Source organism: Drosophila ananassae, chromosome XL (assembly GCF_017639315.1).
Source record: "Drosophila ananassae strain 14024-0371.13 chromosome XL, ASM1763931v2, whole genome shotgun sequence".
Lineage (NCBI taxonomy): Eukaryota > Metazoa > Arthropoda > Insecta > Diptera > Drosophilidae > Drosophila > Drosophila ananassae.
Genome location: NC_057931.1, coordinates 10258449 through 10272136, shown reverse-complemented (window position 1 = coordinate 10272136; position 13688 = coordinate 10258449). Strand labels below are relative to the sequence as shown.

The 13688-nt window shown below is 48.7% G+C and overlaps 2 protein-coding genes across 3 annotated transcripts; one reads left to right on the top strand and one right to left on the bottom strand.

Moving 5' to 3' along the window:
• On the bottom strand, nt 1-1931 carry LOC6504847 (beta-1,3-galactosyltransferase 5). 2 transcript variants are annotated; one of them, XR_001408320.3, is made up of 3 exons: nt 1438-1931; nt 277-1373; nt 1-217 (listed from the first exon to the last, which is right to left on the bottom strand). XR_001408320.3 is itself a non-coding variant. In XM_001966406.4 (2 exons), the coding sequence occupies exons 1-2, from the start codon at nt 1703-1705 to the stop codon at nt 466-468; spliced, it is 1176 nt and encodes a 391-aa protein (XP_001966442.1). In that variant the 5' UTR covers nt 1706-1931; the 3' UTR covers nt 1-465. The 2 variants fall into 2 exon arrangements, 1 of the variants encoding a protein (XP_001966442.1); XM_001966406.4 differs by having other exon boundaries at nt 1-1373.
• Nucleotides 1932-2172: 241 nt separating this feature from the next.
• On the top strand, nt 2173-13345 carry LOC6504668. The gene is made up of 11 exons (XM_032453147.2): nt 2173-2342; nt 3138-4559; nt 6227-8194; nt 8256-8491; nt 8561-8949; nt 9007-9248; nt 9304-9494; nt 9561-9722; nt 9786-10323; nt 10384-10757; nt 10824-13345. Exons 2-11 carry the CDS (start codon nt 3375-3377, stop codon nt 10999-11001), a joined length of 5463 nt encoding a protein of 1820 aa, XP_032309038.1. The 5' UTR covers nt 2173-2342; nt 3138-3374; the 3' UTR covers nt 11002-13345.
• Nucleotides 13346-13688: the final 343 nt, after the last annotated feature.

The window sequence follows — 13688 nt, the reverse complement described above, 5'->3', positions numbered from 1 at the left end:
TTTGTTTTTTAGCTTTTATTAGAAAAATATGCAATTTATTTGGACTGTAGTGTTTAAATGCAGTTGATCGCTTAGTTACTTTCGAGCCTAACCCTAGCATACTGATTAGGACGGAGTCTGTCTGGTTACTGAGTAAAGTGAGTGTGATAAAATCTTACCTTTTCGACTTTTTCTGCATATTCTTTTGACTGCAGCTACATTACTCGATCTTATCACACTGCAAAGTACGAGGGAAAGTTAGGGAATGCCACGACAGGAATAAGAATAGTATCTTACCACTGGTTATAGCAAACAGGATGCATCCAGAAAACTGTTCTGCATTATCTTAAGCTTAAGGAAACTAATGTATGGGTGAGGACGGGCCTCTTGCACATGGGATGCCTTACGTGTAGATGATATTAAAGTTAACTGCTACTGAGCAGGCGCTACTGAGTCTGGTGGGTTATCCGGAAACCGGAACCGAGGTCACCTCAGCTTGACCGGTTTTATTTCGGCCAAGCCGTGCTCTGGGGCTCGCGACTTGGCGGCCGCCACACAGGTTTCCTTCAGCGACTTGCCAGCCGGCCGCTTCACGCACTCGTCAAAGTAGCACTTCTCCACGTTGTGGAGAAATTCGACCAGCAGTCGGTCGTCCCCGCCATTCGGGCCAATGGAGTACTCGCACTCGTAGCTGTGCTGCTTCAGGTCGCGCACACAGCAGTCGAGGAACTCGGCATTGGCCGAGAACCAGTCGTTGTGGCGCTCCAGCGGTATGCCCAGCCGGGTACGCACCACACCCGTCAGCCAGGTGTCGTCGATCCAAAAGATGGGCACCCTCTCCGCCTCTGCCACGAGTCTGGAGGCCGTGGGCACATTGGTGATGTACATCCACCCGGAGAGGTAGGCGGGATAGAGGGCGTGTGGATACTCCTGCCGGGTCACATACCACTTGTTGGCTTTCAGGCGGATCGGCGGCTTGGCGTCCAGCACAAAGCCAGAGAGCAGCGTGCTGGAGGTGGCCAGGGCGGGTTGGCCCACTTCCAGGGCCTCCAGGTGCCGCCTGAGGTGAAATACATCGTATATAATGTCATCGTCCAGCTTGATAATGAACTTGGCGTGGTCCTTGCACTCCTGGGCCGCCCACCGCAGGCCCATCACATGCTTGTAGCTCAGGTTCCGGTAATCCTCCACGAAGTTGCCTTGGAGGAGATCGCCGAAGCGCTTCTGCTCGCTTACAAGCTGTTCCTGGGTGAGGAAGTGCTCCCGAGTGGGCAGGGCGGCCAGCAGGAACACCCGCTGCAGACCCATCTCGGCCAGCTTGCTCTGGGGTATCGCCTGGCGGTGGGCGGAGCGCAGGGCATCGTGTCCAGCGTACGAGGTGACTATCAGAATGGCTAGGAGGGACGTCAAACAAACTAATTAGAGGGATTCCAATTGGCTAATTTAATTCTCACTCACCCAGCAGCTCACGGTCCGCCTTGCGACACACATTACTGCGCAGTAGGTAGTCGAAGTCGGTCAGATTGAGGAGGGGACCACTGGGCACCGAGGGCTCGCCAGGACGCGTGGTCTTGTCCAGCGTCTGCTCGGCTTCGGCGGGCAAGTGCAGTAGGAATTCATCGTCAGGGGGGTCCCTGAGGTGGCCGGAGAAGTAACTGAGACACAGGAGGACCAGGATTAGCAGCGACAGGACAATCGGTAGCAATCTGCGGCTGCGCATGCGCATCTTCTCTCATTCTATTCGGGATTCCCCTCACGCTCACTAATGCCAATCGTGTTCGTGTCACGTGCGAATGTTTGGCATGTGTGCACTTTTGGCATAAATTAGCCCCAATAACAATAATTAATCGTTTTTTTTACCAATTATTATTTATGTCTTTTGCGAAACCGTGAGTAGAGATGGCAAAAACACTAACGCTAGGGGCAGCGTGACCAGATATGGGATACTTTAAAAATACCAGAAATACTGCAAAAATTATAGTGTTGCACAGTTGGGGGAAAAAAGTGCTGCCAAGCATGGCTAAAACTTGCCTTCCCTGTGATAGAGGTGGAAAACATCAATGTTTTCGATTAATGGAATAATTTATGCGTTAACATTACATAGTTGCCACCCTAGATTAGCATTGTCGGCTATTATTCTTTTCGATTATTTCGATATTTAGTTGAAATTTGTATAGATGTCATATCGATATATTGATATTTTGATATATTATCAACATCGATGATTCTCCACCTCTAGCTGGGCGTCCGCAAGACGCCTCGTCAAGAGTGTGCGTGCGTGCGCTTTTCTTTATAATTTTTTAATAATTTCTCATAATTGGGCCGCTAAGTGTCGAGGAAATTGGCGCAAGAAACCAACACGGGTGGGGGGTCATCGCAATTCTAAGCTGAAAATTAAAAATCCAAAATCAAACGCAATCATAAACTTGTAACTTGCTGCAGCAGCAGCAGCACCAGCACCAGCAGCAGCAGAAGTAGTGGCAGCAGCAGCACCAGAGCAGACGAAGAGCACCAAAAACAACAACAATATAGCATAGAAGAATGGCGAGAGGAGAGCGAAGAGAGAGAGAGAGCGAGCCCAGCATGTTGTGAGCTAATCAGCAGCAGCGATTTCTACAAACATTTTTACTTCTTCATCGGAAACGAAAAATCTCTCAACCTCCACAGAAATCGAAGTGCAAGAAATTGTTAATAAATTACGGCTGAAATTGTTTTGTGAACAAAAGTTGCAAACACATTGCGTGTGTTGTCTCTCTCTCTCGTCCCCCTCTCTTTAAAAAAAAAATACAAAAAAAAAAACGAAAGAAAAAAAAAAAAAAGTTAACTGTCCACCAGGGCTCAGTCGACGTCGCTGCTTGCGTTGTTTATTTGTTGTATTTTTTTTGTGTTTTTTTTTTTTTATGAAAAGAGTTTCTCAGTTTTAGTTTCATTAAAAAATAAATGAATTTGTATTGAAAACGTTGAGGTGCTGAGGTGATGGCAAAATAGATAAAATTCAATGGCCGCAAAACGTTGCCTTACTGCCACTGCTGCTGGGCTGCGCTGTCGCTGCCGCTGCCACTGCCACTGTCGCTGCCTCTGTCCGTAGCGAGCAGCGACAGAGAGGGGCCGCAGCAATCTTATCGCCTATATTTTTCATATACATTTTCATATTCCAGACCCAATTCGATTTGAGGGCTACTAGGAAATTGAAAATGGAATATTGATTTTTGATTTTTGATTCTTAATTCTTGAAAGTGCAACAAAATCAAACAAAGAAAAACTAACAGAAAAAAAAACACTACAAAATTCAGATTAAAAAAGTGTGAAAATATAAAAAAATAAATAATTAATAGACTAATAGAGAGAAAAAAAAGTGCTTGTGTGGAAGAAAGAGAGGCTCCTAGTCCGTCAGGATGACGGACTATGTGGAGCTGTTGAACAGCATGGCCAGTACCTTCAACTCGGACTGTGCCACTTCCACGGCCGAGGGGGGCACTCTCCTCAATATTGACCTGGCCGAGGATAAGACCCTCAAATGGCGCAATCTGGCCAACAATCAGTTTGCCTGCAAGGACAAGGAGAAGAAGCAGCAGCAACAGAATCAGCAGCAGCAGGAGGACCAGGAGGAGGAGGAGGCCAAAGGCACAGAGGGAGAGGGAGCGGCAGAGAAGCAGGAGAAGCCTGACCAGGAGGAGGATTCAACAAACTCTGGCGAGGATTTGAAGGAAATCAAGGAACTTCTAACACATGTTGTTAATTCCGCTGCCGTCAAGCTGGAAGAGGAAGCAGCGGCAGCAGAAGCAGAAGCAGAGGCTGAGACAGCGACAGCGACTGAGGCGCTGGCAGAGACCACAACGCAGGCTCAAGGCCAAAATGCAACCGAAAAAGCAGAAGAAAATTCTGAAAAACTAACCGAAGAGCAGGAAAAAGTGCAAGCAGCTGGCGCTGAAACTTTGGGGGCCAAGGAACAACAACAACAACAACAAGAAGAAGAAGAGGGAGAGGGAGAGAAGAAAGAAACCAACGAAAGAGAGAATGAAAAGGAGAAGCAGCCGCAGGATGCGGCAAGTAGCCCCATAACGGTAAAGCTGGAAGAGAGCGGCGCAGTTACAGTTACAGTTACAGTTGCAAATGAAAATGCAAATGCAGTGACGTCGGCAGAGCAGCAGCAGAGCGAAATCATCAAGACTGAGGAAGAGAGGGAGAAGGAAGCTCCGCAGGAAGAGCCGGAGGAAGAGGAAACCCCCAAACAGGAACCAAAAGAAAACGATGATGATGATGAAGAAGAAGAAGAAGATAAGAAGGTAGATGCAGTGGCGCTGGTGCAGCCCGAGGGGGTGGTGGCAAAGGAGAGAGCCGAAGAGGAGGCGGCGCCTGCCGAAAAGCAGGAAGTAAACGCCGGAGCTGCAGAATCCCAGGCCTCAGTAGCAGTCGCAGCAGCAGCGGCAGCAGCATCTCCACTTGTTGTCAATTCTGCCAGCGTCGACGTTGGCGCTGACGCAACAGATTCAAATGTGGCAGCACTAGCACCAACAGCACCAGCACCCGTCGCAGTCGCCGCAGCAGCAGCAGCAGCAGCCGTGAGTGCTGATAAAAACGTACGTATATATGTATGTGTGTGTCTGTGTGTGTGTGTGACTCAGTCCCCCTCTGTGTGTGTGAGCTTCAAAAATTCCTGCACTCCATATATGTATGTATGTTAGTATATAGTTTATTGTTTAAAAAATAAATAAAAATAAAAAATAAATAATAAAAAAAAATTAACTTATCCCATTGGAATGTTTTGAGTTTAACCTCTAGTCCCCACCACCACCCCCCCTCTCTCTCTCTCTCTCTCACCCTCTAGGTTAATTTGGGGGGGTTTCCCCGTTTCTTCAACAACTGGGCGCCCAGAAACCTCTCTTCTTCTTATTGGTTAGATTTTTGGACTAAAACTGCATCTATGAGATACTTTTTTGTTGGCCAACAGATGTGCCATGTTCATTTTTTATGGCCACCGGAGGAAAAGCTTCTCTCTGCCCCCCCCTTCCCCCACTCTCCCACTCACATAAAAAATTAAAACAACACTATTATGACGAGCTTTTAAGCTTCGCATTTCAAGTTAATTTTTTATTGAAATTTTACTCTCCACTCCCCCCCTCGTTCGATCTGCGAAACTCTCCGTCCGGAAAACCTCCCAATTTCCAAATCAATTTATTCGAAGACACTACTCCTAATCGCTGAATAAGCGTAATCAATATTTATTCTTTGATACAGATTGTTCTATATAATATATACTATATAGTATAGGTCTAGTAGTCTAGTACTATATCTCACAGACTATAAATAGAGGTTTTAAAGTAGATAGTTTCTACTCATTGAGAGCTAGTTATGAGGAAGCGGAAGTGCTGTGGGTGTAACTGTTGGTTTTATGGCCTTTAAGGGGGGATTATGGTCTGAAGAAGTCTATATTTCTAGACACTACAATATATAGTTCAATAGATAATCATCATATTCCGAGATTTAATCATTATAGTTCAAGATATAATCATTGTATTTCAAGATATCCCTTCAGATCCTAAGGAACTATGCTTTAAAAATCTAACCTATGGTCTGAAGGATATTATATTTCAATATATATATATTATAGGTCAAGATATAATGATTATATTCCCAGATATAATCATTTTATTTCAAATAATCATTATATTACAAGACATATATTAAATTCTTAGATATAATTATTTTATTGCCAAATATATATATTATATTCCAAGATATATATATTCCAATTCTCTCCTTTGATCCTTCAGAACTAGCCTATAAAGATCTAACCTCAAACTCTCTATAAGAAGCTTTGAAAATCTCCCTTATTTTAGAGACACTTCTTTTCAAAATATTTTATATCTCAACTTTGGGGGTTAAAACTCCCCTATTTTCTGACTTTTTCTACACTCCAAAGGGGGGACTATGTTCCGAAAAACATTATATTCTATATATTCGAAGACCCTCCAGAGATCCTAGAGAACTATCCTACAAAAGATAGTCTATAAAGCCCAGAAAGTCTCCCCTGAGAGACCGACCCTACTGTCCCAGAAATATCTCCACTTCTCGGGGGTTAAAACACATCCCACCCATCCATCCGCTTCCTGGCCAGCTGTACGGCCGTGTGTTTGGTTGAATCTGTTGCCTGGCAACCGACCGAGTTCGTCTGGCATTCCTGCATGCCCTCGGCCAGGACTCAGTCTGTACCGTCCACCACTGAATGAGTATCTGTATCTTGCAGGAACAAGTATCCCCGGGCGGAACCCGACGTTCTCGGAGGACTCCCCGTCCCACGGACACGCCCACGCCCACCCCCACCCCCACAACACCCACGCCACCCATCACCGGTGATGAGCCAGCACCTGCCTCGTCGGTGGACGTCCCCGAGGTGGAGACAGAGATGCAGGTGGAGTCGAGTGTGCCAATCGTCGAGGAGGTGGCTGTGGCAGGAACAACTGCCTCTGCAGCAGCCGTCGAGCTGGAGGTGAAGAAGGAGCCGGAGAAACCAGCCACCGTGACATCATCGCCCCCCGAGGAGGTTGCGCCGCCACCGGCTCCCAAGCGGGGCAGAGGACGTGCCAAAAAGATAAAGCCGGAGGTGGAGGTGGCGGAGGCGCCGAGCGAAGCACCTGGCGGAGCTGGAGAGGACCTGGCAGTGGTGGTGGAGAGGAAGCAGCCGGGCAGGAAGCGGAAGCTGCCGGAGGAGCACCCGCCCGACCAGTCGCTGGGCGATCTCGTGGTGGTCAAAACGGAGCACGACGACGGAGGAGCTGCAGACGGGTCTGCTCCCGGCGGGGATGCCAAGCGAATGCGCCGGAGTGTCCGGCTGGGCAACCGTCATCCCGCCGACGGATGGGAGGAGGTAAAGACAGAGCCCGTTCCCCCGCTGGCGGATCTGTCCCTGCTGGAGGTGGCTCCTGCTGCCGTGGCGCCGGTTCTCCTGGACGGGAAGACGCCGCCGAAGAAGCGCGGCAGGAAGGCCAAGATCCAGCCCGGCACTAAGCCCGATCCGGCAGCCAATCTGGCTCTCACCAATGGCAACAAGCGGGCGACTGCCACTGGGCCGGAGGTCCAGCTGCCGAAGCGCTCCAAGCGACGGATCAAGCCCACTCCGAAGATCCTGGAGAACGATGAGCTGCGCTGCGAGTTCGAGACGAAGCACATTGAACGGATGACCCAGTGGGAGACGGCGGCCGGCTCCTCGAACGGCGACTTTGAGACGCCCCAGTCGGGAGTGGGAGGCGGTGGAGGTGGTGGTGGCGGTGGAGGATCTTGCTCCTCCACGTCGCGGCAGAAGAGCGACAAATCGGATGGCAGCAACTTCGAGGGGCATCCGGCCGGGACGAGTGCCATCAAGAAGCGTCTCTTCTCCAAGTCCCAGCGGGACATCGAGAACGCCAGCGCCGCCCTGCTGGCGAAGAGCAAGGTGCGGCCGTGTCCCAACGTGGAGGAGTTCCTCAGCGACATCAAGGCGGCCCGGTTCAACGCCAACCGATCCCCGGAGGATCGGAAGCTGAACAAGAAGCAGCAGCGCAAGCTGGCCAAGCAGAAGGAGAAGCACCTGAAGCATCTCGGCCTGAAGCGCAACCAAAGCGACGAGGCCTCCGACAACGACAGCTCCAACACGGACAACGAGTTCGTGCCCACCACCCGCGTCCAGGTGGCCAAGCGCAGTGTCACCCTGCGTGTCCGGAACACTGCCACCAAGGAGGTGGCCACCACATCCGCACAGGCCCTGAAAGCAGCCGCCACGGCTGCCCCACAGCAACTCCCACCCAAGCTAACTCGTCGCGTCGGTGGGCGAGGTGCGACTGGAGCAGGAGGTGGCTCCTCGCCAGCCGCTGGCGTGGCCGTTTCCACGCTGGACCATGCCCAGCTGCACTCGCTGAACTCCTCGATCCTGGCCGACATACCGCCCATCAACACCGACTCGGACGCCACGCCGAGCACCTCAACTCTTGCCAAGTTCATCTGCCTCTGCCAGAAGAGTTCGCAGTACTATGCGCGGAACGCCCCCGAATCCTCCTACTGCTGTGCCATCGACCACATTGACGAGCAGAAGATCGGCTGCTGCAACGAGCTCTCCTCCGAGGTGCACAACCTCCTCCGTCCCAGCCAGCGCGTCGGCTACATGATCCTCTGCGACGAGCACAAGAAGCGACTCCACTCCCACAACTGCTGTGCCGGCTGCGGCATCTTCTGCACTCAGGTGGGTCTTCTTACAGGCTCTCCATAGTCCATAGTTTCTAACGAACGACTCTCCTTTCCAGGGCAAGTTTGTTCTCTGCAAGAATCAGCACTTTTTCCACCCGGACTGCGCCCAGCGCTTCATCCTCAACTCGTCCTGCGAGGGCCAGTGGGAGCGCGGAGATCGGGCCAAGTTCAGCAGCCCTGTGCTGGTGCTCAAGTGTCCGCATTGCGGATGCGACACTCCGGAGCGCGCCTCCACGGTGACCATGAAGTGCCAGTCACTGCCCGTTTTTCTGCCCACCCAGAAGTACAAGATGTATGCGCATCCGACCCAGATCCCATTACATCATCACACAAAACTAATAAACACTGGTGTCTTCCACAGTAAACCCGCCAAGCTGACGACTTCGTCGCATCTGACACAGTTTGGCGGAGGAGGAGCGGGCGGCGGTGCCAAGTCCAGTCTTGCTGGCAAAACCAAAGGCAAAGGCTCCTCCTCATCCTCCGCCGCCGTGGGCTCTGTCACGCCCTCCTCCTCATCATCATCCTCGGCCTCCGCCTCAGCGACGAAGACCAATGGAACTCGTGGCGGAAAAATCAGCCAATCCCTCAACACGATCAACTTTGAACAGCTCATTCCCGACTCGGTGATGAATGTGGTGCTGCGGGGCCATGTGGTGTCGGCCAGTGGTCGGGTCACCACCGAGTTCACCTCCCGGGACATGTACTATGCCGTTCAGAACGATGATCTCGAAAGGGTGGCCGAGATTCTAGGTAACTGGTCTTCCAGGAGCACTTAACAGTACCCTTTCTAATCCCTTTCTGTTGCAGCTGCCGACTTCAATGTGTTAACTCCCATCAGGGAGTATCCAAATGGAACCTGCCTGCATCTGGTGGCCCATTCGGGCACACTTCAGATGGCCTATCTGCTGCTCTGCAAGGGCGCCAGCTCCCAGGACTTTGTCAACATCGTGGACACCGAGCTGCGCACGGCCCTGATGTGCGCGGTGATGAACGAGAAGTGCGACATGCTTAATCTCTTCCTGCAGTGCGGAGCCGATGTGGCCATTAAGGTGGGTTTCCGATTGCTCCTTTGGATTCTATTTAAATGGATTTTTTTCCTTGAAGGGACCGGATGGCAAGACCAGTCTCCATATTGCCGCCAAACTGGGCAACGTGGAGGCCACCCAACTCATCGTGGAGAGCTATCGCGCCTCGAAGAACATCACCAGCTTCCTGAGCTTCATCGACGCCCAGGATGAGGGCGGCTGGACGGCCATGGTGTGGGCAGCTGAGCTGGGACACACCGATATTGTTAGGTAGGATTAGTGTCCTTTAAGGATTCCCTTGAAATCCAACTAATGATGGACTTTCTTGCCCTCCAGTTTCCTTCTGAATCAGGGCGCTGATCCCAACATCTGCGACAATGACAACAACACGGTGCTCCACTGGTCCACCTTGCACAATGATGGCCTGGACACCATCACGGTACTGCTGCAGGCTGGCGCCGATTGCAATGTCCAGAACGTGGAAGGGGACACGCCACTGTAAGTGTGAAGAGGAGGCGGCTTAGAGGAGTAATCCCTCATGGAAATCCCTCACTTTTTCAGCCACATTGCCTGCCGCCACTCGGTCACTAGGATGTGCATCGCTTTGATCGCCAATGGAGCGGATCTGATGATCAAGAACAAGGCCGAACAGCTGCCCTTCGATTGCATTCCCAACGAGGAGTCGGAATGCGGCCGCACCGTCGGCTTCAACATGCAGATGCGCAGTTTCCGGCCCCTGGGCCTCCGCACCCTTGTCGCGTGCGCCGATGCCTCCAACGGACGCGAGGTCCGGCCCATCCAGGCGGTGCGCAACGAGCTGGCCATGTCGGAGAGCGAGGATGAGGCGGACTCCCTGCTCTGGCCGGACTTTCGCTACGTCACCCAGTGCATCATCCAGCAGAACTCGGTGCAGATCGATCGGCGGGTCTCGCAGATGCGCATCTGCTCCTGCCCGGACAGCTGCAGCAGCGACAGGTGCCAGTGCAACGGTGCCTCCTCCCAGAACTGGTACACGGCCGAGAGCCGTCTCACCTCCGACTTCAACTACGAGGATCCGGCGGTGATCTTCGAGTGCAACGACGTCTGCGGCTGCAACCAGGTGAGTGTGTCAGAATTTCTTTAAAGGATTAGCTAAGCCAGCTTTGTGTCCCACCCACAGCTCTCGTGCAAGAACCGTGTGGTCCAGAACGGCACTCGAACTCCCCTTCAGATCGTCGAGTGCGAGGAACCATCCAAGGGATGGGGCGTTCGGGCTTTGGCCAACGTGCCCAAGGGCACTTTTGTGGCCAGCTACACGGGCGAGATCCTGACGGCTATGGAAGCCGATAGGCGCACGGACGATAGCTACTACTTCGATCTGGACAACGGGCACTGCATCGATGCCAACTACTACGGCAATGTGACGCGCTTCTTCAACCACTCCTGCGAGCCGAACGTCCTGGCGGTGCGGGTGTTCTACGAGCACCAGGACTACCGCTTCCCCAAGATAGCATTCTTCGCCTGCCGCGACATCGACGCCGGCGAGGAGATCTGGTAAGTCAGGACCATATCAGTTTAATTATTATAGTTTTCATCCTTTTTTCTAATCCAACTATGAAGCTATGATTATGGAGAGAAGTTCTGGCGGGCCGAGCATCGCTCCAACTTGGGCTGCCGCTGCCTGACGGCCTCCTGCAAGTACGCCACCCAATCCTCCAGCACAAATGGCTCTCCGATGGACACGGCCGGAGATGCAGTTGATCCTGAACCGGATACGGATCACCTTGACTCGAAATGAATTCCAGAATCCTTCAACTCCGACGACGACGATTGAATCCCCCACCAACATCACACACACACAAACACACACACACACACAGCACCAGGAGGAACGAGCCAGCGCCATATATGTAGGATCGTATATATATATAATATATATATCTTACCGATAAGAATTCGATGAGGATATCGAAGCCCGAGGGCCTTCTTCGACTGCCAAAATGTTTTATGGTTTTACGCATTTTTTGTCTATTTTTAGCAACTACGATTAGCGTTTGTTTTTTATTAATTTTGTTTTGAATTTTTTGCATTTGTTTTACCCCGCTCCCCCCCTTATTATTATTATTAGTGACACGTTTGTTACAAAATACTAAATAATTTTTGTACTAGAAACTAAATATGAGAAGAATAACAAGAGCACCCCCTTACTCCATCCTACATCCTGCCTATTTGGTGTCCCCCCAGCGATTGTGTGCTCGGTGTTTGTGTCCTTCGTGTTTAAAGCCTAGATATAGAAGAGGTATATAGTCGTATAGTCGCTAATCAGATCCGGGAAAGTGTATCTAGTCATAAGAACGAGAGGGACGGCAAGTTGGTAGTAGAAAGAGAGAGCGGAGTGTTAGGGCCCAGTTAGTAGCTACAGTGCGTTTTTTGGTTTAAACTGGCATTTTTTGGTTAAAAAATATATTTTTAAAAAAATTTCACAGTCTGCTAAAATTCGCAACCGGTTCTGGCCGGGGCTATATAAGGCCGACCCCACCAGAGGAAAAAATTTTTTTTTTTAATAATTTTTTTTAATTTTTTTTTTTTTTGAATGCTTAAAATTTATAATTTATAACCGTTTTAATTAACTGAAACGCACTGTACTCGAGGCACGTGAAAGTAACAATAATCCGAAGGAGAAAAGATAAGAATTAAAAAATGTGGGTGTTTTTTTTTTTTAAATAACAAATGATAGCATTGCAAAATATATAGATTAGCGAGTAGGAGATAAGTTTTCGAAATCAAAAAAAAATAAGAAACAGAAGAATAACAATGTCTATACAACCATATACATATATGTCTTTGTGCAGGGTAAAGTACTGATAGTCTTTAATAGAAAAAAAGAAAAAAAAAAAAGAAATAAACTAACAATTTTTTTTGTATTTAGAGAGACACACACACTACAGCACACAATCGCATCTAAAAAAAATGGAGAAATAATATATAGAAATAAATATATATAGAGATTTCCCCAGAGAATCATTTGCACAATTTGTATTAGAGTTTTTTTTTGTTTCAGTTTGCCAAGCAACTTTAGCCAAGCCACAAGTGCCTCAAAGAGAGATGAACCCCCAAATTGCCCCAAAAAAAGGATCCTCCCAACCACACACCCCCTTTATTAAGAAGAATCCAATCAATATCGACCAATATCAATATCAATATCACAAACAGCAATGCATTTTTGGGCCTCACTCGACCCACACAACAAGATAGTTAAAATGAGAATTGAAACTGACTGCGGTTTACTTAAGTCCTTAAGTCCTTTATCCATTATCCTTTGAACTCACCCCCTGTATCACCCCCTCTCCCCTAGTAGCATATCGCCGCGTCTAACGATCCCCCAAAAACATATATATTATTATTATTAACTAAATGGTATATATATGCTGGAGCTATATAGACTATCGGGCTAAAAAACTGTTCGTTTTGCGTCTAGATCTAAGCTGTAAATGTTTGTATCGACAATAGGATATTTAGTATAAGACATCCCTAATTTAGAGGGGAGGACGAAAGGACATTTATGACATCCAGAGGACTCCCCCCAACTCCCAACTCCCTAATCCCTAATCCCTATTCCCCCGCCAGCTATCGGCATTTCTATACGTATTTGTGTACCTACGATAAGAAAATGATATGCAAGATTTATATAATGGATATATACGATGATCATATATATATATATGTATGTCTCTATGTATGTAACGGTTTCGAAACACTTAGAAATTATAGTATAACTCACACACCACCCATACACATCAGTTTTAATTGTTATTGTGCACAGCAGAAGCTGTCATTATATTTGTTTTGTTTGCCTTGGTTTTTAATATTTTTTTTTTTACGTGCAACGTGTTGGGGATACTGAGTGTTCTTTTTCACAAAATAAGAACTCCTCACACCCCACACACACACACATTTTTTTTAATTGTTTACCACAACTCTTGCTGATTAGTTGGAAATTGAATAAATACCTCCATGGCAGGGGCACAGTTCGTTTGCAATAACGTTAACGTTTAGCCATAAGATATTAAACCAATCAAATAATAGAAATGCGAGCAGCCTAATGGTCCGAATCAATAAAAAATATCAGTGTGCATTAAGTATTCATGATTGTCTTCATTTATTGGGTCAACTGGACACTTTCGAATGGCAGTTGCGGGCTGAGGTCCACTTTTCAGGCGGCCTGAAGGCCATATCTTGGCCAATATCCTTCCGATTCTTGAGCGGCATACCTTAAACGATTTGTGGATCGATTCTCCATCATTCTGCATCAAAACCTGGAAACAAAATTTTGGATCCCATTTTTTCAAAATTTTCTGAAGGACCCCCTTCGAAAATCAAGAAACCCCATATAGTGGCCCTTGCGAAGGCCATATCTTGGCCAATATCCATCCGATTCTGGAGCGGGATACCTTAAACGAATCGTGGATCGATTCTCTTCAAATC

Bases quoted from the DNA above. Each gene is read 5' to 3' on its own strand.
- LOC6504668 (XM_032453147.2), top strand. From the start codon at position 3,375: ATGACGGACTATGTGGAGCTGTTGAACAGCATGGCCAGTACCTTCAAC. The intron at 8,950-9,006 runs GTAACTGGTCTT...TTTCTGTTGCAG, and splicing joins AAGGGTGGCCGAGATTCTAG to CTGCCGACTTCAATGTGTTA. The intron at 9,495-9,560 runs GTAGGATTAGTG...CTTGCCCTCCAG, and splicing joins GGACACACCGATATTGTTAG to TTTCCTTCTGAATCAGGGCG.
- LOC6504847 (XM_001966406.4), bottom strand. From the start codon at position 1,705: ATGCGCATGCGCAGCCGCAGATTGCTACCGATTGTCCTGTCGCTGCTA. The intron at 1,374-1,437 runs GTGAGTGAGAAT...CGTCCCTCCTAG, and splicing joins GGCGGACCGTGAGCTGCTGG to CCATTCTGATAGTCACCTCG.